Here is a 27,723-nt window from a genome sequence, read left to right as displayed (position 1 = left end):
AGCACAATCAGAGTACAATATAGTCGTTTTAGAGGAACTACTTCAAGAATTTCCTCACTGTAATAATTGATTGGTCCTCGAAAACATTTGATACTCGTTGAAGCAAATTGGGGAGCATTGTCGCTTTCAATTGTGCTCATATGAACAATGGCTACATAATCATACAGAGTACGTGAATACACGGTTTTATTACAAGTGTAAGCAAATTGTACAATAAGAATACCAATTTTTAACAATATTAACAACGCTTGCACATAATTAGAAATTCGCACATTTTTTCATCTACTTACACACATTTATGCTTAATTTTAAGTTATAAATAACAATATGTATAATATAGAATTTGTACTTATAAGTGCCTACTTTATGAAATAAAATTGTATTATATATTATATATTATTTATTGTTGTATATGCTTCCATATTATTTGAATATATTTTTAACATTTAATATGTGTTTGAATCATTCTGGCTATCAACGATGACTCATTTTTCACGGAAGTATTAAGCTAGACCGATAACATCTTGCGTGTATAATTAGACAAAGATTGAGTCACAATTAATTTCGTTCATTTTATTTTTTAAAAAATCGCAATGTCTTTTACTTCTTATTTTACGTGCTTTATATAAGTGTATCTGAGTTTATCATTGCTATCAACTGAACTACTGTAATTAATACTTACAGCTACTTGTACTCAAGTATGTATACTTCATACACAAGTTTTGATATTAATCATAATTTAGATTATAATCTACTAACTTTTTTACGATTAAGATTAAAATGACAAAATCTGTAGATTAAATTTAAATGTGATTCAAACACGAATATAATTTTATTCTTACCACAATTAATTTTCTTACTGTATGTATACATCCATCTTTTTCTTTTTTAATGAATATTAATTCGTACAATAAATGTTTACGAAAAGTTTTATGATATTTAGACAATTAAATAGCATAATTGGAATAAAATTATTTTAATTTTATTTCATGGTTGTATAATATTACAAATTATTTGAATAAATTTTAATACGATTTTATATAAATAAGTGTTTCATTCTTGCAGGAAAAATATAAATAAAATAATTAACAGGGAGCTAAGGAAATTAACCTTTTATATACATAACAAAAAGTTATGTAAATATCTATAAAAGTATAATAAGTTACATATTGAATTAAAATTTAGTTACTATTTAATACAAATGGAAGGTAACTGTGAAGACAATAAAGTATCTAAGCCAAATCCTTGGCCATACATGAATGTGGGTTCATTGACCATATCATTTTTTACTAAATTGGCAACTGTTGGTTTTATTTGGAGCTGGGGATATCTAAACTTAAATATAGCATGGTTAATTGCACCAATTGCTTTGGTAGCATGGAAAACAGAACGCAGGAAAGACAACGAATTAAAAGCAATTACTGCCCAAGCTAGTGTTATGGCTAAAGAAAAAGAACTAATAATGAGTCGATTGGATGAATTACCTTCTTGGGTTTACTTCCCTGATTTTGATAGAGCTGAATGGTTAAATAAAGTATGGAAGATCTTGATATATCATTTTAATACTTTAAATTATTAATATATAATATTTCCTTCATATTCTAAGGTTTTGTACAAAATTTGGCCAAATATAAATCAATTTGCTCGTGAACTTTGTAAACAAAGTATAGAACCTGCAATAGTAGAAAAATTAGGAGAATATAAGGTAAAAGGATTTCAATTCGAAAGGCTGGTCTTAGGTCGTATTGTAAGTACACTTTTATATTCACAATAGTTATCTTTCTTTTTATTATAAATATATCAATATTACAACTAATCCTTATATTTTATTGCAGCCTTTAAAAATTTATGGTATTAAAGCATATGATAAAAATACTTCAAGGAATGAAGTCATTGTGGATGCAGATGTTATGTATGTATTAATTATTTGTGTGATTTTATTAACTTTATAATGTTTTATATAATTTATATAATTTATTTCTAATTATTTAATTTTATAGATATGCTGGTGATTGTGATATTACTTTCTCGGTAGGAAATATAAAAGGTGGTATTAGAGATTTTCAGGTAAGTACTATTAAAAGATATATGTTTGGTAATATATACTGTTTGCAAGCTTTATTAATTTATATACGCAATTAATTTTTAGATTCGCGGAATAATGAGAATAGTTATGAAACCACTATTACCTGTAATTCCTATAGTTGGAGGTGTGCAAGCATTTTTTTTAAATCCACCTGCTATTAATTTTAATTTGGTTGGAGTCGCGGATGTTCTCGATTTACCTGGATTTAAGTAAGAAAAGTTTAGCAATAAATAAATTTATGGTTTATCTCTTGAAAAGAATAATTAATTAAATATTTTTTAATAGTGAAATTTTAAGGAAAACGATAGTGGAACAAATAGCAGCCTTTGTAGTATTGCCAAATAAAATTGTTATACCATTGAGCGAGGCAGTACCAGTTGAATCATTAAAAATACCAGAGCCTGAAGTAAACTTTTCATTTACAATACTTAATATCTAGATGTTAATTGTTGATGCTCGATTGTTCAGCATAATATAATTATATTTCTTTCTTAGGGTGTTTTAAGAATTCATGTAGTAGAAGCAAAACACCTTATGAAAAAGGATATAGGAGTGTTGGGTAAAGGTAAATCTGATCCATATGCCATTATAAATATTGGGGCACAAGAATTTAGGACAAAGACTATAGATAATACTGTGAATCCAAAATGGGATTTCTGGTGTGAGGTATGCATAATATCTTTTTTTAAGAAATCAAATATTGATAATATTTAATGCATGTGCTTTGCTATAATATTTTTTTATAAGTCTTTTGAAATTTCAAGCACATCGTCTTTTATGTGGTAAGAAATATTATTTTTTAGATAGACAGAAGCACATGATGTACAATAGTAGACATGTATTATCAAAAAACATTAGACAGAACATTTTGAAATTTCTTCATATTATTTTTGTTCTTTGGTCATATTACGATTCATCGTCATCATATCTATAATTTATTATTTTATTATTTTTTTTATACGTTTACAATCCCGTCTCAGTCAGATGTAAGATGTAAGATGTTGCTGATCTAACACATCAATGCTTTTTCCTAATAAATCAGTAAACTATAATCATTTTTACATTTATATGTATAATTTTGCTTGGAATTGTTTGCTTAGAAGAAGATATAAAATAATTCACGGATAGATCGGAAGCATCTTAGTCCATATCAGTCTAATTTAATTTCGTATTTTGGTATGTATGTATGTATGTGATGTGCGATGTGTTATGTGGGATTAGTGTGCCGTGACGTCAGCCATCGCTCAACAAATGACTGTGCTGTTATGGGACTATGATGACACCAAAGGAGATGAAAGTCTTGGAAGGTATGGGAATAAAGTAACATATATTTTCATTTTTTTTTTCAATTTTATGCTCAAGGTAAGCTGTATTATAAAAGCTAATGAAAAATTGTTTTAATCGTACTTGTTACGTTTTTTATTTAATTGTAACTGAAGATAATTACTATTTAATTTATCATTTAATTATCATCTATATGTTTCCATCGTATATTTTAATCATATATTATTGTATATTAGATCACATCATATATTAAGAGTATTACTGTCATACTTGCAAAGTAGAAGCATGTTGGTGCTGCATTATGGTATTTTTAGCATTTACAATTTTTGGTTTATGAGTGGTGTTTGAATGTGTGTTGGTTTACTGTGTCAGCAATCACTTAATGCTTGCTATAATGTGCAATAATAAATCTGTAATAATGTCTTTTAGTATTAGAATAAAATAAAATATTTTACTTTAACAACATTAATTATTTTTTATTTTGTTTAATTTAATTTAATTATTTGTTGTTTAAATTAAAATGTTTTATTTTAATTATACTCATAGTCATCTTATGTGGCACATATTTACTCAAAATGATATATATAGTACATTTATATTTTATACATGAGAGATTTAGAAAAACAATATTTTTGTCTATCAAAGTTTATATGTATCATAGCATTTTCACATTATGATTATATTGGCACAGGCTGTGATCTGCTCATGTCTAATGCAGAATATTATGGTGTCTCTTTGGGATAGGGATGTAGTAACCATCCCAGGTATTCAATATGGTGACTTCCTTGGCAGGTAGTAGATGCATTTATAGTATAATATTTAATAATTTAACAAAAATAGTGAACTTTAATTAACTGAAATTATTGCCTTACTTGTTATAGATCTTTCTTCTTTCCCTGTCATTTTAATATGAGTCTTGTATGTTAATGTAATTTTCTTTTGAATAATTTATAAATTTATTCAACTTTAAATAGCAACAATATGCTGTGCTATGATATACTTACAATGTGTGCCATACATATGTATTTGGTGTGTTTACTTTTATCAAGTGTCATGATCATATAACAGTTTTTATAATTTGCATTAATTAAAGTTTTCTTTCTATTCTTTTTTTCATAATCATAATTAGGAGTCATTCTATGATATCATATTATTTCATTTATTTTGCATTTCGTATTTGCATTATTTAGTATCTGTATGACATAAATTACTTTCCTGAGTTTTTTTTTACATATATACATATTAGTTAATCTTGTAATGGTAATATCTTCTAATTTTGAAAACTTGCTTTTAATTGTATTTACTAATTTTATGGGAGTGATTAGGTGACTGCATTTGATAAAATAAAAAACTAAACTAGATTGTGTGATGGCAGTTTATAGTGGAAAAGAGCTTGGGAGCCTATTACAACACGGTGACTGCCCACCTTTTTGACAAAGACAACGCTGGTCAAGATGATCCACTTGGCAGGTATTGCTACTTGTAGCAAGTACAGGCATAGAATGTATTTGAAATATTTTCTACAGTTAGCTTAGAAGAACGTTCCTTGTTTAAAAAATTGTAAAGTTGTACTGTCATTATGGTGCATGTTACTGAAAAAGATGTTTAAGAAGACATGGTAAATTTATATTATAAGAATAGTGCAAAATATATGTGCCCTTTGCAATTACAGTAAAATGACAATTTCTGTCACCACATTACTCTTTTCATTTCAATTATTGTCTTTTTTTTTTAGAAATCAGTTTTCTTATACAAGAAGGTACTGCTTATATGATTATGAATATATAATATACAGGAATTTATTGCTTATTTGTGAAACGAATGTTAGAAATTTATAATGTATGCTGTAATTGCATGACTGCTTTGTAATATACATAAACTAAATTTCATAAATATACTAATCATCATTCATCTGTATAATTACCATTGTAAACAAAATAGTAGCTAATTTCCTATACTTTAAGTAAAATATATAAATTACTAAATGCACTTATTTTGCCACAATGCAGGGCTACTATTGAAGTTAGTAGAGTGAAAAAGAAGGGAAATATTGATACAGTAAGTATAAAAAACAGTAGCATTAAAGTAGTAATAAATTTTCAGTAATAATAAAAACATTACCTTCTAGTGGATTTCATTGGAACAAGCAAAACATGGTATGGTTCATTTACGTTTAACATGGCTTCAACTTTCAAAAAATGTTGCAGATTTGCAAGCTGTATGTATTTTTAACAGAACGTAAATATTTATATAGAGTTTATAAAATAATATTATAAATGTATGTAGGCATTAATTGAAACTCAAGAACTCAGAATAACATCAATGAGTACAGCTCTTCTTATACTTTATATTGACTCAGCAAGAAATTTACCAGTAAGTATAATTGATCTATTTTAAAATAATAGATTTTTGTTTAAGAAAAGCGAATAAAATTATTGAATTACAGTGTATTCGAGGTAATAAACAACCTGATGTTTATCTTGAAGCAAGTGTTGGAGGAAGCACAAAAAGAACAGGTACTATATTACGTTCTTGTGATCCAGTGTGGGAACAAGGTTTTACCTTTTTAGTGAGCAATCCACAAACTGGTGTTTTACATATAAAGGTTATTTATTATTTTCAAAAATATTTCCTTTTTACACCATGTGTAAATTTTACATTTTATTTATCTTAATTTTTAGATCACAGATGAAAAGACTGGTGTCATAGTGGGAGAAATGAGTCACAATATTTCTTTACTTTTAAAACAAAATAATCTTGAAATTACACAACAGCCTTATGATCTGCAAATGGCCGAAGTTGATAGCAAATTAATATTATCCATGTCACTAAATGTACAAACTCCTTGAACTTTTTATATTGATACATTTGTAAGCAATAAGTACATTGTATTTATACACTTAATTTCATTTGCAGATTTTGAAATACGAAGAACCTGAGCCTACTTCGGAAGAAGATGACGACGATCACGATATTAATCAACTGAATAAAAGAATCGAACGCCAAGAATCAAATATCAGTACGATATCAACTAGTCGTAAGTCTACCAATAATTACTTATATTTCAATGAGATTTAATAATCTTATATAATTTTATAATTCTACGATCTTTTCTAGTTCCAGCTAGTCCATTGAATAGACAACCTTCAAAAGAATCAGTTAAGAGTTTAACACACAGTACTGGATCTGCTGCCGTAATTGTACCTGAAGAATCAGGTACAGCAGAGGAGGAATTAATCGTCATTGCTACTGATCAATCTTCTGCTCCTGTTGGAGATCAACAGTTATTTCATAGGAATCCAAATATGACATCATCCGCGGGTGAAGCTAAACTAGGTCGAATACAATTGTCTCTACGTTACAGTGTACAAAGACAGAAGCTTATAATCGTTGTACACAAAATAGCGTACGTAATTTAACAATGTGAAATTTAATTTAACAATGTGACATTTAACAGAATGTTAACGAACTTTTTACTGTTACAGTAACTTACCTCTACCACAAAATGATCCGTATAACATACCAGATCCATATGTAAAGTTGTATCTTCTACCTGACCGTCATAAGGAAACGAAACGTAAAACAGCAGTAATAAAGGATAATTGTAATCCAATATTCGATGAACAATTCGAGTATGTTGTTTCTCAAGCTGATTTAAACAGTCGCACATTGGAAGTATCTGTATGTACTCAAAAGGGTTGGTTGTCGACCGGAAGCAACGTAATGGGTCAACTTTATTTAAGTTTGGCCGAAATCGATGTCACGAAATCGTCCACAAGCTGGTACGATATACAACCAGAGACTAAAGACTAGAAGTTCAAGAAAAGCAAGTGGAGATTTGAACAGTTGTTTATATGTTTTCGAAGACAATCTGTTGAATTTCCACGATGCGAGTTTTCGAAACGCTGACGTCTGTAATCATGCGTTTAAACCAAATTCCGTCATACTATGAAGAGTAGAAAATTTTCGGAAGGGTTTAACCGATATGAAAGTTCTGAGAAAGTGTCAATGAGTACGTCTATTATCTATTTATACTTGGACCGTCCACTGTCGTAAAACTTGTTTAATTTTGTAGTTACTGTGCGCGTGCGCGCCGTTTCCTTTTATGTTATGTTATCTACGCTTATAGAATATTTTCGTCGCTAACAAGTGCCAGTAAAACAATTTATTGTTGCTAGTATCTGCATAATATACGTACGATAGTAACTTTACGCATATTACGATTATACGCATAATATAACATCTGTTATTCATTAAACATGACTTAATCTTTTTGCACAGAGGTTTATTAATAGGGTGTTTTAAATTATGTTTGATCAATGAATGTATGATCTTGCTTTTATTACGCTTAACTTATTGAATCTATTACCTCATTTACTACATGCTTGTGATTTATTTACCATTGATGCATTTATATCATTTGAATAATGAGTTACCAATTAAATAGTATCATGATCTGTACATCATGCTCTTAAGTAATAAAATTAATAACAAATTATAGTCAGCAGTATCGTTTAAAACTTATCACTAACATAGGTTGTTACGAATCAAACTAATATATAATATATACGTGTTATTATATTTATACCAGAGTTTTTGCTATATTGTATATTGCTATATATTATATAAATTTATGTTTCTGCATATACTGGTATAAGATATTACCAGTGCAATATTGCAAATTGTTGATGATAATAAAATTAAATATATATATATATATATATTAAAGCTGCAAGTACCTCGAAGTTCTTCTTTTCTCCTGATGAAATCAACTGAAGTATCTCCAAGGAAACGCAACAATAGCAAATAGCAGTGACGCGTATTCTTACGTCGATATCAGATACGTAAAGTGTTTCTCCGTAAATCGGCTACTAACTCTTCAAATGTATCATATTTATTAATCCAATTTTCATCGGCAGTAAAATGCAGCGTGATCTTATGCTTCCATGTCTACCAGGGTTTAGTTTCGATAAAAACGTAAGTCATTTTTCTTTTACAGTCTCATGACACTTTGTGTTTAATTAACCGATATATACATTGGCTACGACATAGAATTTCACGAAATAATTTTACATTATTGATGAGCATAGAACATACGCACTTAATTCATTATAATATAATACAAAAAACGCTTGATGTATCTTCTTGTTTAGCTTGATCGAACAAACTTTGCGAGGAATCAATACTTTACTAAAATTCACGATGGAGTTTATTATTTATCGGAAAAGTTTGATAAAAGCGATCCAATTCGTTATCCGTCAATTTATGCTCGCGGGGAAGTTCAAGAACTGCCTCCTTGGATTGCCTATGATGGCCAAGTACGATCATTTATCTAGAAAACTAGACAATTAGTATCGATGACGTTTGATAATTCATACAGGAGTTGAAAATAATTAGACAAAGTAGATTAATTTATTGAATATATTTACAGCGATATTTTTTATATCGAATGCACTTTTCAGAGGTTAATGTTCAAAGCATTCTTTCAAGAAACAGTTAACGAAAGATGGAAAGCAGCTTATCAAATACGCGTGGTAAATATCAGCTTTTTTTTGGAGGATGGAACGATGAAAATTTCTGAGCCTTCCGTGGACAATAGTGGACTTGAGCAAGGTTCAACGGTGCATCCTCTTCGATACTTTTAATTATTTAATATATATTTAAATCTGTCAAAGTTTTATTACTGAAAGATGAAACGCGTGTACTTAGGCGTCTTGTTAAGGCGACAGAGAATTCCAATGCCTGATCCAGTGAGATACAGATACTACGATATAATAGATCTAAATATCGGCAAAGAGCCGGAATTATTTGGGAGAGTATATAAGATTGTAGACTGTGACAAATTTACGAGACAATTTTTAAATCGTATGGGAATCGCCGTACCAGATCCGATAGAAATACCAAAGGATCCTTATTTGGAACTTCATAAGCGAGTAAGTACAATAAAAATAGTGTTCGACATAATTATGGTTATTTAACTAATATTTTACTTACAATGAAACATTGACAAAAATATTCTTTACCTCCGTTTGCATATAATTTTACTTTTGCACACAACTTAATACATACACGAACATTATTTTTTATCGTACTGTATATGCTTACTTAAAAAGAGATTTTACCGTAAAACGTGGAGTTTCGAAAACACATAACGTGCATGGAAGTCTTTAATCTTATTTTTATACTTTAGGAATCAACATTGTTTTAATGTGATCTATATTATCGCGAAATGGGATTCTCCAGTTATCTAGAAGCATTATTTTTCTTTTATTATTCTATTATTTATGATACACTGTCCTCATCTATCGATTTAAGAAGGATTTCCGGCTTTACATCTGTTTGTTTACATCAGCAATTGCCTGCTTACTCTACGCTTTGATTGATCGAAATAGGAAACATTTCCAAAGAAACCAAAACAGAAGGTGGATACTCGCGGCGATTTCTTGAAATACGACAAACAAGTGCTTCGATTTTATGGATATTGGGATGACACGGATAACCTTTACGGTGTCGTGCATGATCTGGAAATTTACTATTACCTAGCTGACAACACGATAGAGATCAAAGAGAATCTGCCGTCGAATTCCGGACGAGATTCCGGTTCCATGTTTTTGCGACGTATGCAAGTTCCTAAAGTAAGAATTTTTTTACTCTTCGACTGTCCTATTATAGGAAATTTTCACAGAATGATCCGTGTAACAATTAAAAGACGACTATACTTATAAGGCAAAATTTTCATTATGAGTGTAATACGCATTTTTGCTCGTGTCATGACAGAATTGACAGTCGATGTACTCTCATTGTACGGGATAATTGAGTTCGCGAGTTTACACAGGTTGGCATAGATAGAACAGGTTAGACGGACCGAAGATGCAAAAACCAATTTGATTTTGGCATATAATTTTGCAAAACTACGAAAAGATGATTTACGTACCCAAAGATTGCAGGCAGTGACTCGTTGCTTTTATACGCTGTTTATAACGGAATTTAGTTTAGCAAGACTTGTAACTCAAGGGATTAATGGACGGGCATTCGAATGTAGATCTTCTCGGAAATGGGCTCGATCGGAACAGGGAACGCTTTTACCGTCTTGAACGTGATGGGAGACGATACATCCCATGGTTATTACACGATAGATCCATTGAACACTGGAAAGGTTCGTAGGGAGTATTACAAAGAAAATGAACTTAGTATTGGCGCACAAGTAAATATCTTCGGCAGAATAATTGTCATAACAGACATGGACGCTTTTACGAAGGAATACTACAGGTAAAATATCCAAAATACATATTTAAAGGCGAGATCGCGAAGATAATAGAAATAGATAAAATATTGTAAAATTAGTTCATTTTAATGCGTTAAGGTGCACTCTATTTGTTGGGGATTATTTTAGAAGCGTTTAAAAATAACTTGACAAAATTTTATGTATATATATACACAAGGTGTCCAGCTATAGGAGGCGACTTAAATATCTTGGAACATTTAACAACATAAACGTGTAAGTTCACATGTCATCTTAACATCGTCTTACAGTTTCATCATCCTTTTAGCGTTCACGGCCATCCGAAGATTATAACTCAGGCATATTCATATTTTCTTGTCTGCTATAAGATGCAACAAAAAAAAGTACGCGTTTTCTACATAAAACATAACTATGGCCTAGAAAAAGAAAATTAAAATATGAAAAGTAAAGAAAAATATTCATTTAAGTAATTTAAATTTAAATTTTAAATCGTGCTACAAGCATTGCAAACGAGAGAGACATCGAAGCGGCCTCCTTCAGCTGGTACATCCTGTATATTTATTACACAAGAATATAATTTCCCATAAAACATTTCCTGGTTTCGAATCATCGTCGCTAATAACTCTCACTTCGTCACACTTCTGACGCAACGTTAATACTCACGTAGAAAGCGTAGAAAAGAATGTGTCACGTAAAAAAATGTTCCTTGTATCGTATCAAAGGAAAAAATACGGCCTGGATGACTTCACGCCCATGGAAAGACCTCGAAATGTTGGCGAGATTTGCGTGAAAGTGGAGAGATACATTCCACCCTACAATGGTTTTGGGTCCTACGAAGATTCCCTCGGCAACTGTTTCAGGGTGATACCGCAACCACCTAAAACAGATGTCGTTAAGTTCCTGCGTTACGACAAGTGAGCTTGAGGCGTGATCATGAATACTAGAATCTCGCGAGTACCTTTTCTTCCTCTTTTCCTCTTCCTTAGACAGGGCTTGGACAGCTACGTTTTGAGATTCAGAGCGCAAATGATATCGAACGTACCGGCTAATCAAGACAGGCAGTTCATTATAAGAGTTTTCCTCATGGACGATACGGTTTCTATTTTCGAACTGGCGAGGAGAAATTCAGGTGAACAGTTTTTTAAGAAAATACTGTTATCGAAACGATTAAAATCAGATTACGAAGATGATACCAAGTCGGAAAGGCTTCTCCTTTCTCCTAAAATAGTTTGATGTTCGACACCTACGGGGTTGTCTTCAAGAAGTCATCGAATGTCCACAAACCAAATACCATTATACATATAAACGGTCGTAGCCTGATTATTAACATTCGTTTCAGTTTAGCTCCTCAACATCGTTTCCGTATTGATTGCATGGGTTTTTCGCGTTATTTGCAGGCTTTAGACGATGCCTGTTCCAGAAGAGAATGCCAATGATGTTACCTAATCAAGAGGTATTTGTAAGCAAGAAACCGGATTATTACAAGCCGGAGGATTTTTATATTGGAGCACGTCCTAACTTGAACGGTTTTATCTTCGAAATTACTTCGGCCGACGTTTATGCTCTTCGTTACATGGAGTTACATTGCGATAAGGTGCAATAATTTACACGCGTCTCGCTGTTTTTATTGTTCCACGCTGTCCCGAACTTTAGAACATCGGATTAGCGTTCCCCTGACGAACTCGGTCGGGCAAGCCATTGAAATATGAACGTTTCGTTTGTATTGCGATTTTTCAGTTTGCCAAAGCTAACGCCAAGTTAATCGTGGAAAAACTACGACAGACATTGAAACCGGTTTACAAAGAATTCCTACAGCTTTGCGAGCCAGCCCAATCAATCGACGGGGATGTTCGAGTCCTGCCGTACGAGAAACTCAGGTATACGTCGCCGTTTTGTTTCATTCAATTGCCTATGAGGCGAATAACGAAAGTATTCGAACGGCGTGACAGGAAATGATTCGTCACGTAAAAATCGAAAAATCCAATTGCAATTTGTTGAAACGCACGCTACTGCAGATTACGAATTTATGTGAGTCAGAGCATGTGTAGGTAAGTACAGCAGGTGTTGATTCAGCACACTGAAATAAGAAGAAAATTTCGTATAAACATACGCCCGATACGACCATGTTCTCGAGTTACAGCTTATTTTGCGATGCTAGATGTTACTTAGATCAACGACTTCCTGGAAGATGGATATGTCGTGCTGGTCTTATTTCATCATCAGCTCGCTCTTCGCACCTGGACCCATTCGATTGTTAGTCACAGGAGCGTTTAAAGTGTCCTGTTTATACAACGTCGGTTGACAGTGTCGAAACTCTTCGTCAAAGTCGCCGACGAATCCGTATAAGCTGTTGGAACAGGTTCCACGATCTACGATGCGATGCATTCACGCTGCTACCGAAGCTGCACCTGACTACTTGGAGCGATTTTCTGGGTGGTAGCTAAGCGACTATAACGACACGAAACAAGCTGTTACTCGACAGTAAGGTCATATGGGCAGTTTGTAGGAACTCTTCTTCTTATTTTGGCGCGCTGAATCAGCTCCTGCCGTACTCCCCTCATGCTCTGATCCACCAAATCTACATACGTAAGATTAAACAAATTACACAACATTTATACTAAGCAACTGAGTACAAATAACAAAGATATGCGAAAGCTGTCTTTTAGAGTCCTTGCAAGCCCTCAAATAGACATTTTATAAGCCACGACCTAACGTGCTACCAATCTTTTTATTTGTATTATATAACAGTTTTGTTACACCACCAAATACTATACTATTTATACTGTACTGTTACAATAATTTCATGAAAAATCAGGGAGGTCTTGGGCAAGTATATGGAAGGAAAAATAACAGAGCACGAAATAATCACGATCGCTCGACATTATTCGTCTCATGAGAAAAAAGAGTTTCATACTAGGGAATACATAAGGTAAGCAATCGTCGTTGGTAGAAACACCGACGTAAGATCGATTCAACATAGTAGGAATAATAATTAGACGTTTAACAGACAGTTAATGCATACGGAACTTTTGCGAACTTTGTGGAACGATCTCGATCGTTTGGAGGAGGATCTGCATCATTGGGACAGAGGAAGAACAGGGTTCTTGCCACGCCATACGTTGTACACTACGCTCCGTGCTGCCAGACTTCCAGTCGACGCGGAACTTTTAAATTCCATGCTTGATCAGTACGTATATAAGTGAAGATCTTGTTGCAAAAACCAAGCCAGTCCAAATTTTAAAAATTGCGGGAAAGTTCGCAACTAAGGAATGCGGATTTTGTCATTAGTTGGTATTGATAAAATCCGCATTTCCCTAGTTGCCAACCCAAAAAATTCCATATTTTCGTGAACTTTGCCAAATGGATGATAAATTTGTTCCTAAACAGATTTTCCTCTCGTCCAGCAAATGCTCGACGAGTATGCTCGACGTATTACGAATCTTACGTATCCTCGTACGTCTTTATGTATTTTATGTACATTTTAAGCAACCATACTAACATTTTGGATCTAAAGAGGCATTAGTGTGACAAGTACATCGATTTTCCACAATTTTAAAGAATCGATAAATTGGAACTACATATATATAACTGTACACAATAATATTACTTACCAATAATAATATAGCATTCACAAGAACGAAGAGGAACAACTGGACTATAATGACGTTCTAAAATTTATTAACGTTAAAGTGGATCCTCCTCCACCAGCGCCGCCGATAAACGTCAAGGTATTTTTTTTATCGTTATTGTTTCACGCACCTTTTCTTCTGCAAATTTGACGAACGATATTACCTGGTAATGATACAATATGTAATAGCCAAGTTGAACTATACATTGTTTACAATATACACAATATTTTTTCTATATTTACTATTACTATACTTACTTATTATTACTTTACTATGTTTACTATTTCGATAATTATTTCCAATATGTTTTGCTTGAAATTCATTTACTATATTTTTTCTATATTTACTATTATTATACTTACTTACTATTACTTTACTATGTTTACTATTTCGATAATTATTTCCAATATGTTTTGCTTGAAATTCATTTACTATATTTTTTCTATATTTACTATTACTATACTTACTTACTATTACTTTACTATGTTTACTATTTCGATAATTATTACCAATATGTTTTGCTTGAAATTTATTTACTATATTTTTTCTATATTTACTATTACTATACTTACTTACTATTACTTTACTATGTTTACTATTTCGATAATTATTTCCAATATGTTTTGCTTGAAATATATCCAGCACTGCAGCCAATATACCCATACAAATTTTCTGCAGGAAGTATGCACAACTTTCACGAGTTGCTCTATCTATCACCTGAAACAAGATTCTCTTTGCATTAATCTTTTAGATTATTATCTCTTTCTAAACTTGAAAATTCATCTAGAAAGTTAAAAAAAATTTAAAAAGAAGATGACACGTGAGAATAACAACAGTTATTCCCATAATTAAAATGGGTTTTCGCACGTGCTTTGCTTTTTTCTTTCTTGTCATATTGAACGACAGAAATTTATTAGCTACCTAGCCATTATTCATGAATGTTTCAGACTGCACTTTGGTGGGCATCAGAAAAAGAACCGGACTGTGGAGCTGGTATAAACTGGTGTGTTTTCATAAAAGATTTAAATATTGTCGACGAAGAGACGAATTCAAACGAAAGCTCAAAGTCCCCAGAAATGCAAATCACAGATTGCAAAACAAACTATTGAATATTCTTATACAATAATAAGTCATTTTTGCAGAATTTTCATTATAGTCAACAATGTTATATACTTTAAACATGCACAGTTTAAATTTGCTTATAACGTATTTTCGATTATTTTACATAATTATACATTTACAATATCGCTCATAATTATTCAAACATCTTTTATACTTTGCTTCTGCCATAACAATTAATTAGTATTGTTAATTTTATAAGTCAAGTATTATTTTTCTAATTTTTTATTCTCAGCTCTTGAAATTCTTCTTTGACGGTTTCGATGTCCTTCTAATACAGGACATCGTTTCAAATACACGCGCGATACACGATTCTTACCAAATTTACAAATCAATAGAAAATTCGTGAGAATTGGAAGCGATATTTCTCATTTCCTCTTTGAAGTCGTTCGAATAATTACGTGGAATTTTGTACGTTTTTACTTTGATCGTAATTTATAACAATTTTTATGAGAAATGTATTTTATACCTATGTCAATTGCATGCAATGCAACGTACCGTGCAGATCGTAATGCGACAAAACGTGTAACGATCAACAGAGGTGAATAAAATCTGCTTCTCCGTGTCAAGTGATATTTATTGTAGAATATAATTTTCAATACAAACTACGTCGAATTTAGCGAATTATTTACATTGCGACTAACCACGCCTATGTCTAACATGCTGCTAACGGTGTTGTCTGGTTTTGCGCCTGTGTACCAATATCAGTTTTTCATCGATGTTATTAATGTCTAATCTTTTCTCGTACCTCAATATTTTGGAAAATGTTGACCGACAACACTGGTGTGCTATACTCGCAGCGTATCAAACACATAAATTTCAATAAATAGTAGACGGGATAAATAAGAGTTTCATCGAGTTTCCTTTTAACATTAAGTATTTTCTAATTACGTTTTCGTCATCGACGATTCGTTCGAGTAATCGACCATCACCAGCCTGAATCGTACATTTTCCACATTTTTCGATATAATTACACAACGACCTCTAAAAATAACTACAAATATGCGCTTCCAATCGCGATATCCTCCGATCGTCCCGAATTATCGCGACGATTAATCACACCGCGTAAGTTTCATGTTTTTAAACGCAATGGACAAGTTTGTCGTTTACAGAGTTGCCCGTGAACAGTTTACATGAATTCTTGCCACTTGAGCTTGATCAGGCTTCAATTCGAGGTTTCTACGAATCCGTGCATTCATTTGCACTCGTACGTTTTCATAACTTTTCTGCATGTCTTGCATTTGACGTAACAGCAGCTGATGTACTTGCAATCGCATCGCTCTAAAACTTCTTCCGTTTTCGTCACGTGTCCACGGCCGCAACAAAGGTACTCGCAGCCTTCGTATCCGGTACTGCTGCCATTGCATTGCCTGAAAGGGGAAAATCGAACGTATTAGCGTTGCTTTACATCCTAACCTATATTAGTATTTTTCGTTTTATAAGGAAATAATATATATACATTTTCTATTTTATGTTATTCTATATGAATTACGATCTACGTTGTTCTATCGGAACAACAACAACTGTGCGTTTATTATTTTCTTATGAAACGAAAGAAACTATTGCGACAACCTGATACTTTCTTCCGCGCAATTCCATTTCGCCCCATTATATCTATTTATATCTTTTTCATTCGATTTATATGTTATTCGATATGTCGTTCGATATGTTTATATGTTGTTCGATATATATGCATTTATATATTTAGTAGCTTGTAATTCTCACGCGTTTGTTTTAATAGGTTATTACGTTTATCATATCATTTGTTGCCAGTCGATTAAACGCGCTCTAATGTCACGACATCGGATATAAAGTTGGTATTTTAATGTCGCGACAAATATCATTACACGCGTATACATATGCCAATTAAATTACGAGCAAATTGTCGAATGCCGTTTGCTAGGAAAGGAAATAAAAATACGTAGGATATCATTGAATAGAATACGTAAGTAAGACCGTATAAATTCTTCGACGGCTTTAAACGAAATCGTTAACGTCTCAATATTACCGGTTGATTGCCCGATCGTCGATCGCGCTTCCATAAAGATGCGCAGCCTGCGACACATTAAAAAGGGAAAAAGTCTGCCAAGTCACCTGGCATGTTGTTGCGGCCCACGTGTTTTTACACAGGCGTAGTGTTAAGAAAAAACGATTTCGAAAAGTATACGGTGAAATGGTCGAAGGCGTCCCGTAATAAACATTCACCACGCCTACTTTGTATAATTATACGGAGGGTTATAATTACCGGTTGTAAGCTGTAACCGGCAGGCCAGTCAGTGATGCCCAAAGAAACCAGGTACTATACATATATTAACCGGCACAGATGAAATATTAACATGTCCAGAACTAGCATCCGATTAGCTTACGAATTGCTCACCAGTTTGGCTCAACCGTTCCATTCTTTTCTTTTTTTTCTTTCCCCCTAATGGTACATAGGGAGAAATAAAAAGAAATTAACGCGTTTTCTACGGCAGAACTACGCGTAGGTGAGAGTAGTATAGTACCGACCACTCTAAGCTTTTGTGCTACGAACAGAGCTACTCTTGGTGGAAGTGGAACTTCGAAAGAGTAACTTGTAGCACAAGTGGCGCTTAATAAAAGGGAACAAGTCGTCTCATCGACGATCGACGTGGTAATCGAAGTGGTAAATTTCAACTTCAAGGTTACTAGCTTCACCGGAGCATTCTTCCTCGGGGGAACATTTTCTAGCAAATAGGTCGCCGACTATCGGTTTGCAGGACGCGTGAAACAGTTTGACGAAGGATAAATCGATAGAGAGGCAGCGACTCGACGTCGCATCGTCAAACAGCAAAGAGCAGAGATTTCGTCGAAGGCATCTGACCACGGAGCAGGAAAAGCAGCGACGTCTTTCGGTAAATGAACAATTCGTTCCAAAATTCACTCAGCTAACCACTGAGATAACAACCGACGTCACGAGCAGAAGGTACAGCCGCTGATTCGATGGGTGATTTACAGGGCGGGCTGAAGGGAACAAAGCATCGGAGCCAAAAGGGATGACCACGTTGTCGCTGTATCTTCTGCCGAAAACCAGTCGCCGTTCCCGGGATGCCGTGGGTGATTTTAATTCACGAACATCGAGCCGTGAATAATTCAGGACGACGAAGACGCTGCTTTCGCGTGCTGCCGGAAAATCCGTAGCGAATGCAATCACCGACGAAAGCTCGCTTTATTCTTTCTTTCTCGCTTTATCTCGTGCCAGCTTGCGCCAGCAGCGATCGTTGCCCGAGCAAACCTTCGAGGCGGCCAGAATCCTCGCGATACTTCTTGTTAAGAATCACCTTTCGATGGATCTTTTTTGTCGGCGTAAATATCGTTAAACATTTGGCTACGAAAGCTGTACACTACCCCGAGGAAACAGTTTCACGGCAGTTCGAGCGCTATGTCACTCGTTTTCCTTCTATTCGGCTTTCTGTAATATACAGCGTGTCTGCGAAATCCCGGTACAAGCGGTCGGCTGGTGATTGCACGTGGAAAAGCAAGCGGAGGAAAAGGAACGACATTTTCTCGTCTAGGGTTCCGCTGTTTTTGATTCGCGATCGCCGACGACGAGAATCGGTCGGCTGCACGTCGCCCACCTTGCGCAAATTGATACTCGTCGATTATGGTTCGAATCGGACAACACCTGACAACAGAAGGTTCCTCGTTGTCGGTTCAACGAGCACGCGGCTTCGGCATTTAACCGTAAGCGAAGAAAGATTCCGCGTCGATAGCAGAGGGGCCGTAGAATCGTCGAAATATCGTAAAACAGAGGATTTATTCGGTTTGGAGAACAGGTTTTTCCATCGGCCGGAAAAATCAAGTTCCGCCCTATCTGCAGGGTCTTCCCTCATAGGTAATTACCGATACAGTCGTATAAATAAGCGAGTATCCGATCACCGATACCCCGCGGTCGGTGATCCGGCTATGCCGAAGATAACCGAGATCGAGCCGAGAAATTCGTTGTGTGTGGCTGTTGCACAAAAGCGAACAAGCCGAAGGATCGAGTCGACGTACAGGATGGAAGTATTTTATTAGCGCCAGGTAACGATTAGTTGACTAGCTCGGAGACAGAAATAAATGCCGCGATCGCCACGAATCGCGCACCGTAAACTCTTCTGAAATATCACTCGTCTGATATCTGCATTATGCATCGGATAGATATACAGGGTGTATCGTAACGCGTGGAATCCGCGTCGTGAGAACGCGTGTCCTGCCTGACCTTCTTTCCAAGTTACAGCCATTTTCGCGTTCCAGTAATCTGCGACTGCTCGCATAAACGCGTTAAGAACTTGCACAGAGAAGAGAGCAAGCAAACTGTATAGGTTTAAATATAGCTCTTACCTACGGAACAACCCTGGCACGAGTAAGACCATCGAGTAAACGTCGAGGGTGTTACATATTTTATTAACGACAATGCAAGTTGCAAACTGTGCAACTGGAACAAAGCGGAGACATTGAAACATACCGTGGTCAAGCGTCCTCGATATAAATCTAAACAGAATTCTCGACAAAGTACGAATATTACAAGTATCTTTTCTTTTCGAGAAGAAAAGCCAATAAAGGATACATACACGCGTATAAAATCGTGCGTGGGATTAAGATCTTTCTGCGTGAAAGAATGAACAGGAAAATAAGCCAGGCAACGCAATAGAAGCAAACCGAACGAGGCTAATCCGGCGAAGTAGGTAACAACAAGAGACTACAGCTTTAACGAAACAGTTTATCCACTGTATAAACCTAAAACACGATGTATTTGTACCGTAAGTTTGTATATAAATATTACTACTATTATTAACCCATAAGTTCTTATCTTTGTAGCAGGTGTTCGAAATGGCCACCTTCGAAGTCTGTTTACAAACTTGCTATCGTCGCGTGAACAGAGTAAACAAAGTACCACGATGTACGAATGAAGAATTACGTCAAACACGTCACAGAAAGAAAGCAGAATGGGTCGAACGCTTGCCGAGGAACGTAATGGAACGTAAATAAAAACAGTAGGCAAATTAGGGAGGCGAACAGAACGCACTACTTCGTACAGAGTGTACAGTAGAGGTACAGTATACATCAACGCCGTATGAAACAGAGATGCAATGTTGCTTGTGCATTTTTGCGACGTTATTAAATAGTTTCTTACTTTTACTCGCAACCCACTTATTACCGAAGCTTACAGCGGGCGAAAGCCAAACGCAAGGACAATAGTAATAAAGAAAATGTTTACGAGCAGCTCGTTCATTTTTACGACACGCGTACCATTCTTCTGTGTCCACGCAAATAGATAAACGAAGATGCAACGAAGCGTCGTTGACTGGCTGTCGTAACGTAATTTTACGATTCTTGATACGCTTGATTATCGCTGAATTTCCATTCTTTTCTTCCCCGTAAAGCATTTTCTCCGTAAAAAGGATTCGTTACCCATTACGTTCCTTGAAAATGAAAAAGATCATTAACAGTATTCCATGTTACGTGATCTCGTTCGTAGTAACAGCTAATCGGTTGATCAACGCCGAAGCATTCGTTTCTATACGTTCAGTGTCTTTGAAAATATTTAATGAAATTCTAATTAAATCATCGCATAGGCATATATACATGGCGGTACGTCGAAAACGTTCTCCCTTAAATGTCGTAACTGTCTTTAGCCGCCAGGGTGTTATTCGTGACGGTTGGAAATATTACGACCAGTCGAAAAAAGAAAAAGTCAATTACTTATATTCGCCAATTATTCAGAAAGGCTTACATTTCGCAGAGAATTGGCGACGAGAAAATTAATAAGACGATCAACGAGAGAATTAATCGCTTCGGATCCTTTTCAACGGGAAACCTTTCCCCTCTAACGAGAATTCTACGAGATAAACGAAAGCTAATCTCCGTTGGAGAAGTTTTACCAGCGTTCCGACACCTTCTTCTTTATTCTTGCCTCTAGCCTGCAACCCTAGCGTATGGCTGTTGCACGAGACGATACTCGTTCACCACCGTAGATACTTCAAATGCATTGCTTTCAGCGGATTATGTAACCGGTCGTGCACCGTGCACGCGTATGTCACCGGATTTAGCGATGAAATAAATTAGCCTACGTTACGTGTCATTGATATCCATTCTAGATGACGTTTATCGATGTAAATCTTCTCGCGAGGGTTGCTCGATTTTTCCTTTAAATTAGCCGACACGTGCATTGGCCGCCGGTAGAATCGAGAGATAAACAGCGACGATATTTGTATAAATTTGTTATATAATACCCAGCACATGCACAGGGTGTCTCGGCTAAACGGGATCACCTAAACCTCTGATACCTTTCGTCTCACTGGTGTTACGGCGGTTGCACAAATTTCCACCAACTCTTACGCGGGACAAAAGATCACGTCGACCGGTATAAACAGATATGCAGAGTTCTATTTAAAAGAATACCGATAACCTTGTAGCCTTCTCAAGAAAAAGAAAATTGAGAGAAGATTGTTTCCTCGTAAGTAGTCCAACTTTGTCCTGAGAAGCTTCCTTATACGATCGTAAACGAGGCAGATATCTTAGGCGATTTCGTTTAACTGAGACAACCGTGTACAACGATTATAGGTAACGCTGCAACGTAGTAGCATTGAATTTTCTATTGATAATACATTCTTCTGTAATACGAACGGTATGAATAATGTAGTTTGTAGATTGATCTTTTTGCTGTTCCACTGACAGCATATTTACGGAGCTCAAAGCATCGACAAAAAGTACAGTAGTTTATCTCATCGGCAAATGGAGATTTTGTTAGATACAAGATATCTCAAGCTTTTTCTGCTAAACGGTGTTAGAATATTTTTTACTTTGGGTCGCTTTAATATTTTTTACGCACATTTTTTTACACACGTAGATAATTTTGTAGCGCTATTTCAACTTTGAAAACACGTTCGCGGTTACGTTTGTAAAGAATTTTATTTCGTGCATCGTTATAATATACAAAAATTGCGCACTTTGCCTATCTACAATTGCACGTAACACGAAAGGACGTCTGTGTTACGATATTGTACAATATATGCGTAATTGTATCTTTCTACGTCAAATGCATCAAATGAAAATTAACATTCTTCGTAATTGTATTATTTTCTTGAAAACTGCACGACCATTAGCCTTCAAGATTTGACCGAGAACAAAATTTACCCGGCAAACATTGATACGCGCGAACAATTAACGCAAAAAATTAGTAGCGTACATTCCCCGAGGCTGTAGGGAACGAGCAAGAAATTCCCAATATAAGAAACATAACGTTTCCTACAGATGTGAACGTAAAGTCCTGTGATGTAAAAATCCCGTGTTCGTAAAGGCAATCAATATTTACGTACTGTGAAATCGAACGAACACAAGCGTCAATTTACTTTTACGCTTTCTCGACGGCAACTTATTTCGTATATCTCCCTTCGACTTCTTGGCAAAATATTTATTATTTCTGTTCATCGGATACTTCCATCAGGCCCGTACATTTATACGAGTGCGTCGCTGCTACAATACTGTACTACAATACGCTACTACAATACGCTCGAATGGAAAACTCTGGCACACCCCGTACGTGTAAGATTAATATCCCACACGAATCTATTTTAGAAGCGAAAAATATCGTTACATATGTAAGCATATTTGTATTTCGATTTTGCCTCTTAATACGAGCTTCTGACAAATGGAACTACCGTAATGAATTCCACTCGGCTATCTACAAGATACTTGTTGTACGTTGTACATGTACCTTACTAACGAACTGAATAAAGTCGCTGACAAATGTAACGAGATAACACCTGACTGCGTTGAAAGGATAAGGAAATCAATGGCAAGGTGGTCGCGATCCTATATCAAAATGCAAAGTCATTTTCAAAGCAAAGCTACTTCCTGGCCTCCTTACGCCACCTCTTGCGGATAAAGATACACAACTTATCTTTTTCCATTTTCCCTCTTCTTTTTCCACGCGCGTACTTAACGATTGCGTTTATTTGCCGAAGAAATGGGAATTAGCAAACGCGTATCGGCGATCGAACGAACGCAAGTTAAGATTTGTATTTTGAGCAATATTCTTATATTTCAGAACGCGAACCGTACGTACAAAGTGTACAGGCTAACGTAAGACGACTTGAAGCTAAAAAGTTCACTCAGATAAGGAGAGCGTATTAAAGGAAATGTTTATACAATATTTCTCACATAGTATTAAAACGAATCTACCTCTGCGTCGTAAATTCTGATTATATTTTGCATTAATCGGCTATTTTTCTAGATACACTCTACTTATGTAAATGTACAAATGTATCGATATATTCTTACGAGTTGGCTACAGGGAAACTTGGTACATTATGTAATGCAATATTCACGAAGGATCTGGATGCCTACTATTTATTACTATTCACAAAGTATTTCGGCTACTAGGAATTCGATCGATCACAATCGCTATCGACGACAGGCGTAATTTAAGCGACAGTTCAATTGGATTTGTGCCAATCTATAGGCAATGCTACGAAAGAAGCGGATACATTTCTCAATAATAATTTACGAGTATAATCCATTTGGAAGCTTAGAAAACTAGATACATGAGATTTCTCCGAATTGGCAGTAAGCGTGAAGCGTGCTAACTAGATGTTTGTGTACTTCTTTCTACGTGAAAGGAAAGCGAACCACTTATAATAAAATATGATCCTGTGTCAGGCTCGCAAATGATAAAATATTCTTAAATCCGTTGAAAGTAAAAAATTTCTGGATATATCGATCAACGCATTTTAACTTACTCGTGTCTAACTCGTACCTTACTGAAAAGGATTTAAGGCAGACATATAATGTCTCTTTCTCATATTTCTTTCGCCTAAATAATACAGAAAATAAAATACTGCAAGATACCAGAAATGACAAAGGACAGCCAGGATAAAGGAAGGCACAAGGAGAACAGTGAATTCCTCGTACAAAATCAAATACAAAGACAAGGAAAGTCAACAGACTAAAAAGCACGATATATAAACGAAGAAGGGCAAACATGTGACAAGATAAAACCAGAATCAGTACCAAAAATAAAAATACCCAATACACAGGGAACTTAGACGAAAAAGACAAAGAGAACTTAGACAAACAGAAACAACAGGCAATCGAGAAGGATTTTGTAAGGAGCTCGTTTGGAACCATGCGTTAATTACTAGTAATAATAACGATAATGGAAGATAAAATTGAAAATTTAGCCTATAATGGCCAACGTTGGAAGGAAAGAAAGTACAAAATCGTGATGCAGCGTTGCGACACAAACGTTCTGTATCTTTACTTAGAAAGGAGTTGCTGTGCACTGTAACTTCTAGAATTGCATTCAACTATCTTTCTTCTAGTTTTGTAAGGATTGAGTTACTCGTACAAAATGTCCATGTTCGTGAAATGTTGGTGGAAAGTTAGACGTGAAAGGAAGGATTTGAGAAGATTAGCCTGCAAAGTGCACTCATGTGTATCGCATAGAACGTTTCAGATATTCCGTATATTCTTTATCGCTCCATCTACTGTACATCAATTTATCGATTTGTTATTAAACCGTTGGTGTTTCTGCTTTGAAAATATAGCAAAATATGCAAATCCATAGACCTTGGATATTTATGCAATTTCATACTTCTAGGAAGCTAACTATGAAAATGGAGTCTACGTGATCTGTATCAGCTACTAACTAGCATAATAAATATTTTACTTCGAATACATTAGATATCTCTGAACATTGTGTGCATCCTATGTCTTTATGCATATTTAGATTTCCAGTAAGCTCATAAACATTCACAATCTTCGAATAAAATATGCGCGGAGGCATATGCAGAAATATCGAGAATATGATAATGCACAAATTTTTATTATTTAGGCACCATGATTATAGTTTGGATTACAGTAATCTACGATTGTATAATTAATCCGTAACCTTTATCAACTAGAATTTTGAATTTCTCATACTACTGTACGATATTACGACGTGACGAAGACACGCTTGATCCTGCTCCAGCTGCGTTATTCAACTCCTGTTCGTTTCAGATCATTTGACTTCTTCGTTTATTCTATCAGAGATTTTCCACCTTGAGATCACAGTTCGGTCAGAATCGCCCGTGGCGTGAGAAGAAAACGCGACAGCGAAGCGTCTGTCATATGGGCGAAACAATCGCCTGCAAACCACTATATAGCACGAAACCGGTTCTACGATATTAGCGAAACAAATAAAGAAAGAGAAGCGTGATTTACCTGCCGACAGTTCCAAGACTCCCCCTCTTCTTGTCAGGAAGACAATAGTCCGGGCTTTTCGTGGTGTACAACAGATTATCGTGATGATATAGAGGCGGTAGCCTGCCTCCTGACCTCGGCCGAACTTCCGCCGCAGTTGCGTATCTCCGAAGCAATCGACTTCCTGCGGCTGCTGGCCCCGAAGAACCAAGACCTCTCCAACAGGTACGCACGCTGCACGACCCGGAAACTCCGTGACATTTGCATTCCAGGGTCAAGGATTGTTCCACTGCCTTGTAACGATTAAATACACAGAGATCACATGAGAATTCTGTTGACTTGTGTATTTCTTATATTTTATTTGAAGCGTACGAACGAATAATTGAAATTCCTCAGTGAGGCTCGGAGTCCATTTAAAGAGAGCAGCTTATTAACGCGTTAATACGGTAATTTAGTTTGCCGTGTATCAGTTTTTCCTTTCGTTTTCGATCTGTTCTCGTTTCTCACATTTTTGATCCAGAGTACAGTTTCTACGTTTCTAATTATGCTCTGAAATGTATGAATTTACGTAAAGATCCGCAGTCTAATAATTACCACGTATTCCTAAAGCCGAAAAAGCTACACAAACGAAACGTATAATGGCGAAATGATTATCAGCGTGGATGCGAAACGAATGGAAATCCTCCGTCTTCCTCTTGTTCGTCGCTTTAAATTAATACGATTATTTCAATTACCCTTCGACCCGCCCGGTTGTTGTGCATGTTAACAGCGTGCATAAACTTCGCGGTTGCACCTGTGCCAGGAGGAGTGGCGCCTTGGAGAAATCTCTTGGCCATCCTGGACGCGGATCTAACGTCGTCGCCGCAGCCACCCCATTTGAACGAGTTCTTGGCAGAAAGCGTGCCGAACGAGAGCGACGTGGCGGTGAAGGACGAAGGTGAAATCAAGGCGGACGGTGACGGTGGCTCTCTTCGTGGTGGAGTGGCGCAGGAACAAGCCGCTAGACTGCCCAGGGCGCATCCTCTCGCTAGCCTCCAAACAGCAGCTGCAGCCGACATAGCGTACACGAATGCTTGTTCTCTGGTTCCTGTTACGGCAGATTGCAAAATATGTTAAGAGTTCTCTCCTCTTTTCTTCCGCGGAGAATTCTACAGGCCCTTTAGCTTTGACTCTATCTGATTTAATTTTCTAGTTACTCTGCCATCTCATTGTAAGATGATCTGAAATGGAGCAAGGTTTGATACGATTTTTCGTTAAGCGTAACCCAATACTTACGACAGTGTACCTTTCGAATAAGCATAATCAATTAATTAAAACGACTCGGTATCCTGATTCGTTGCTTCCATCCTCGTCGCAAACGAAACCTTGCCCAAGCCTGTTCGAGCTGATGAAATTCGTTATAAACTCCCGATAAATCCGGACTTACAAAGAAAAAAGGAACGAAAGAAGAAGAAAGCTAAATGAAAACGTAGCAAGCCGAACGTTCTCTCTTGCAACGGGCATTGTTCGGATTGTCCATTGGCAAATTTGCTTAACAAGCTCGCGTTTAATTCTATTTTCGTTACATAAGAAGCTTTGCCGAGGCTGCTGCTAAGAGCAAAGGTCTTCCGATGAATTGGGTCGAAGGTCGAAGCGACGACGCTGCGATTTTCTAATAAGAAATCTCCGAGGCGGGCAATTAACGTGGCAAGAAGTCGAGTCTCTCGAACGGCCCCGAATAAAATCGGTAATGGCACGGTCCGTGGTGCCTTTAGAGGTCGCCATTCACGGTCTCTCCTCCAGCCGGTTTGAAATAATTGAAGGAAAGCTGATTAGCATAGCGGCAGCGAAAGGGCGGCTTTTCCGCGCTCCTCCGATACGTATCGAGCAACCGTGTGTTTTTCATCGCCACTGCGAACCTCACGGGCCGAAGCTTCTCGGTTTTCTCATTAACGAAGGATCGCTTCTCTTGCCCCGAGGGGAACACTTTTATTTACAATATATAATTATCGTCAAACGGCCAACAGTTAATCCGACATTCGCTGGCAACCGCCGCCAGAAAGGAAGGAAGCAGCAGCTTTGATAATGACCACTAATTGAGCCGCTTCTTCGAGGCCTTCCTATTTAACCTGATACGCTTCGCGGGATATACGATCCTCGTTTTCAGGCTCGTTTGACGTTTCTAGCAATAATTTTTC

General features: G+C 35.8%; 3 protein-coding genes and 3 long non-coding RNA genes across 17 annotated transcripts in view; 2 read left to right on the top strand and 4 right to left on the bottom strand.

The window, feature by feature from the left end:
• LOC117239155 (extended synaptotagmin-2) lies at window positions 1-7,870 on the top strand. 5 transcript variants are annotated; one of them, XM_033504525.1, is made up of 17 exons: window positions 1-168; window positions 1,066-1,534; window positions 1,607-1,747; window positions 1,836-1,912; window positions 2,001-2,067; window positions 2,150-2,295; window positions 2,372-2,492; window positions 2,582-2,752; window positions 4,062-4,162; window positions 5,380-5,428; window positions 5,499-5,588; window positions 5,657-5,743; window positions 5,817-5,975; window positions 6,052-6,204; window positions 6,287-6,407; window positions 6,488-6,776; window positions 6,856-7,870. In XM_033504525.1, exons 2-17 carry the CDS (start codon window positions 1,202-1,204, stop codon window positions 7,181-7,183), a joined length of 2,433 nt encoding a protein of 810 aa, XP_033360416.1. In that variant the 5' UTR covers window positions 1-168; window positions 1,066-1,201; the 3' UTR covers window positions 7,184-7,870. The 5 variants fall into 5 exon arrangements, with proteins under 5 accessions (XP_033360416.1, XP_033360418.1, XP_033360415.1 ...); XM_033504527.1 differs by lacking the exon at window positions 4,062-4,162 and adding an exon at window positions 4,746-4,840 and having other exon boundaries at window positions 21-197; XM_033504524.1 differs by having other exon boundaries at window positions 21-197.
• A 103-nt stretch (window positions 7,871-7,973) lies between these two features.
• LOC117239156 (EF-hand domain-containing family member C2-like) lies at window positions 7,974-15,930 on the top strand. 3 transcript variants are annotated; one of them, XM_033504530.1, is made up of 14 exons: window positions 7,974-8,347; window positions 8,524-8,688; window positions 8,833-8,983; window positions 9,080-9,303; window positions 9,763-10,005; window positions 10,413-10,639; window positions 11,336-11,527; window positions 11,600-11,742; window positions 12,011-12,207; window positions 12,351-12,490; window positions 13,429-13,542; window positions 13,621-13,800; window positions 14,239-14,341; window positions 15,190-15,930. In XM_033504530.1, exons 1-14 carry the CDS (start codon window positions 8,294-8,296, stop codon window positions 15,349-15,351), a joined length of 2,295 nt encoding a protein of 764 aa, XP_033360421.1. In that variant the 5' UTR covers window positions 7,974-8,293; the 3' UTR covers window positions 15,352-15,930. The 3 variants fall into 3 exon arrangements, with proteins under 3 accessions (XP_033360421.1, XP_033360422.1, XP_033360423.1); XM_033504531.1 differs by lacking the exon at window positions 15,190-15,930 and adding an exon at window positions 14,921-15,062; XM_033504532.1 differs by lacking the exons at window positions 7,974-8,347; window positions 8,524-8,688 and having other exon boundaries at window positions 8,874-8,991.
• LOC117239161 lies at window positions 8,893-11,711 on the bottom strand. Of its 5 annotated transcripts, XR_004494361.1 has the most exons (5): window positions 11,572-11,711; window positions 11,277-11,490; window positions 10,305-10,518; window positions 9,910-10,000; window positions 8,900-9,008 (listed from the first exon to the last, which is right to left on the bottom strand). It is a non-coding gene; the product is annotated as an uncharacterized LOC117239161 (long non-coding RNA). The 5 variants fall into 5 exon arrangements; XR_004494362.1 differs by lacking the exon at window positions 9,910-10,000 and having other exon boundaries at window positions 8,893-9,008; XR_004494359.1 differs by lacking the exon at window positions 9,910-10,000 and having other exon boundaries at window positions 8,934-9,053.
• On the bottom strand, window positions 12,522-14,311 carry LOC117239163. Its single transcript, XR_004494364.1, has 2 exons — window positions 14,221-14,311; window positions 12,522-13,820 (listed from the first exon to the last, which is right to left on the bottom strand). It is a non-coding gene; the product is annotated as an uncharacterized LOC117239163 (long non-coding RNA).
• LOC117239164 lies at window positions 14,838-15,296 on the bottom strand. The gene is made up of 2 exons (XR_004494365.1): window positions 15,164-15,296; window positions 14,838-14,959 (listed from the first exon to the last, which is right to left on the bottom strand). It is a non-coding gene; the product is annotated as an uncharacterized LOC117239164 (long non-coding RNA).
• LOC117239160 (protein Wnt-11b-1-like) overlaps window positions 15,921-27,723 on the bottom strand; it is a 29,412-nt gene continuing 17,609 nt past the window's right edge. For both annotated transcript variants that reach the window (XM_033504540.1, XM_033504541.1), the window contains 3 exons: window positions 26,281-26,633; window positions 25,568-25,839; window positions 15,921-16,731 (listed from right to left, as the gene is read on the bottom strand). In XM_033504540.1, the coding sequence (XP_033360431.1) occupies window positions 16,557-16,731; window positions 25,568-25,839; window positions 26,281-26,633 (800 nt within the window). In that variant the 3' untranslated portion in view covers window positions 15,921-16,556. The remainder of the gene's footprint in view (window positions 16,732-25,567; window positions 25,840-26,280; window positions 26,634-27,723) is intronic.

Source organism: Bombus vosnesenskii, unplaced genomic scaffold, assembly GCF_011952255.1.
Source record: "Bombus vosnesenskii isolate JDL3184/JDL3185 unplaced genomic scaffold, Bvos_JDL3184-5_v1.1 scf7180000013883, whole genome shotgun sequence".
NCBI lineage: Eukaryota > Metazoa > Arthropoda > Insecta > Hymenoptera > Apidae > Bombus > Bombus vosnesenskii.
Note: the sequence above shows the minus strand (reverse complement) of the source record. Positions and strands in the feature narration are given on the sequence as shown.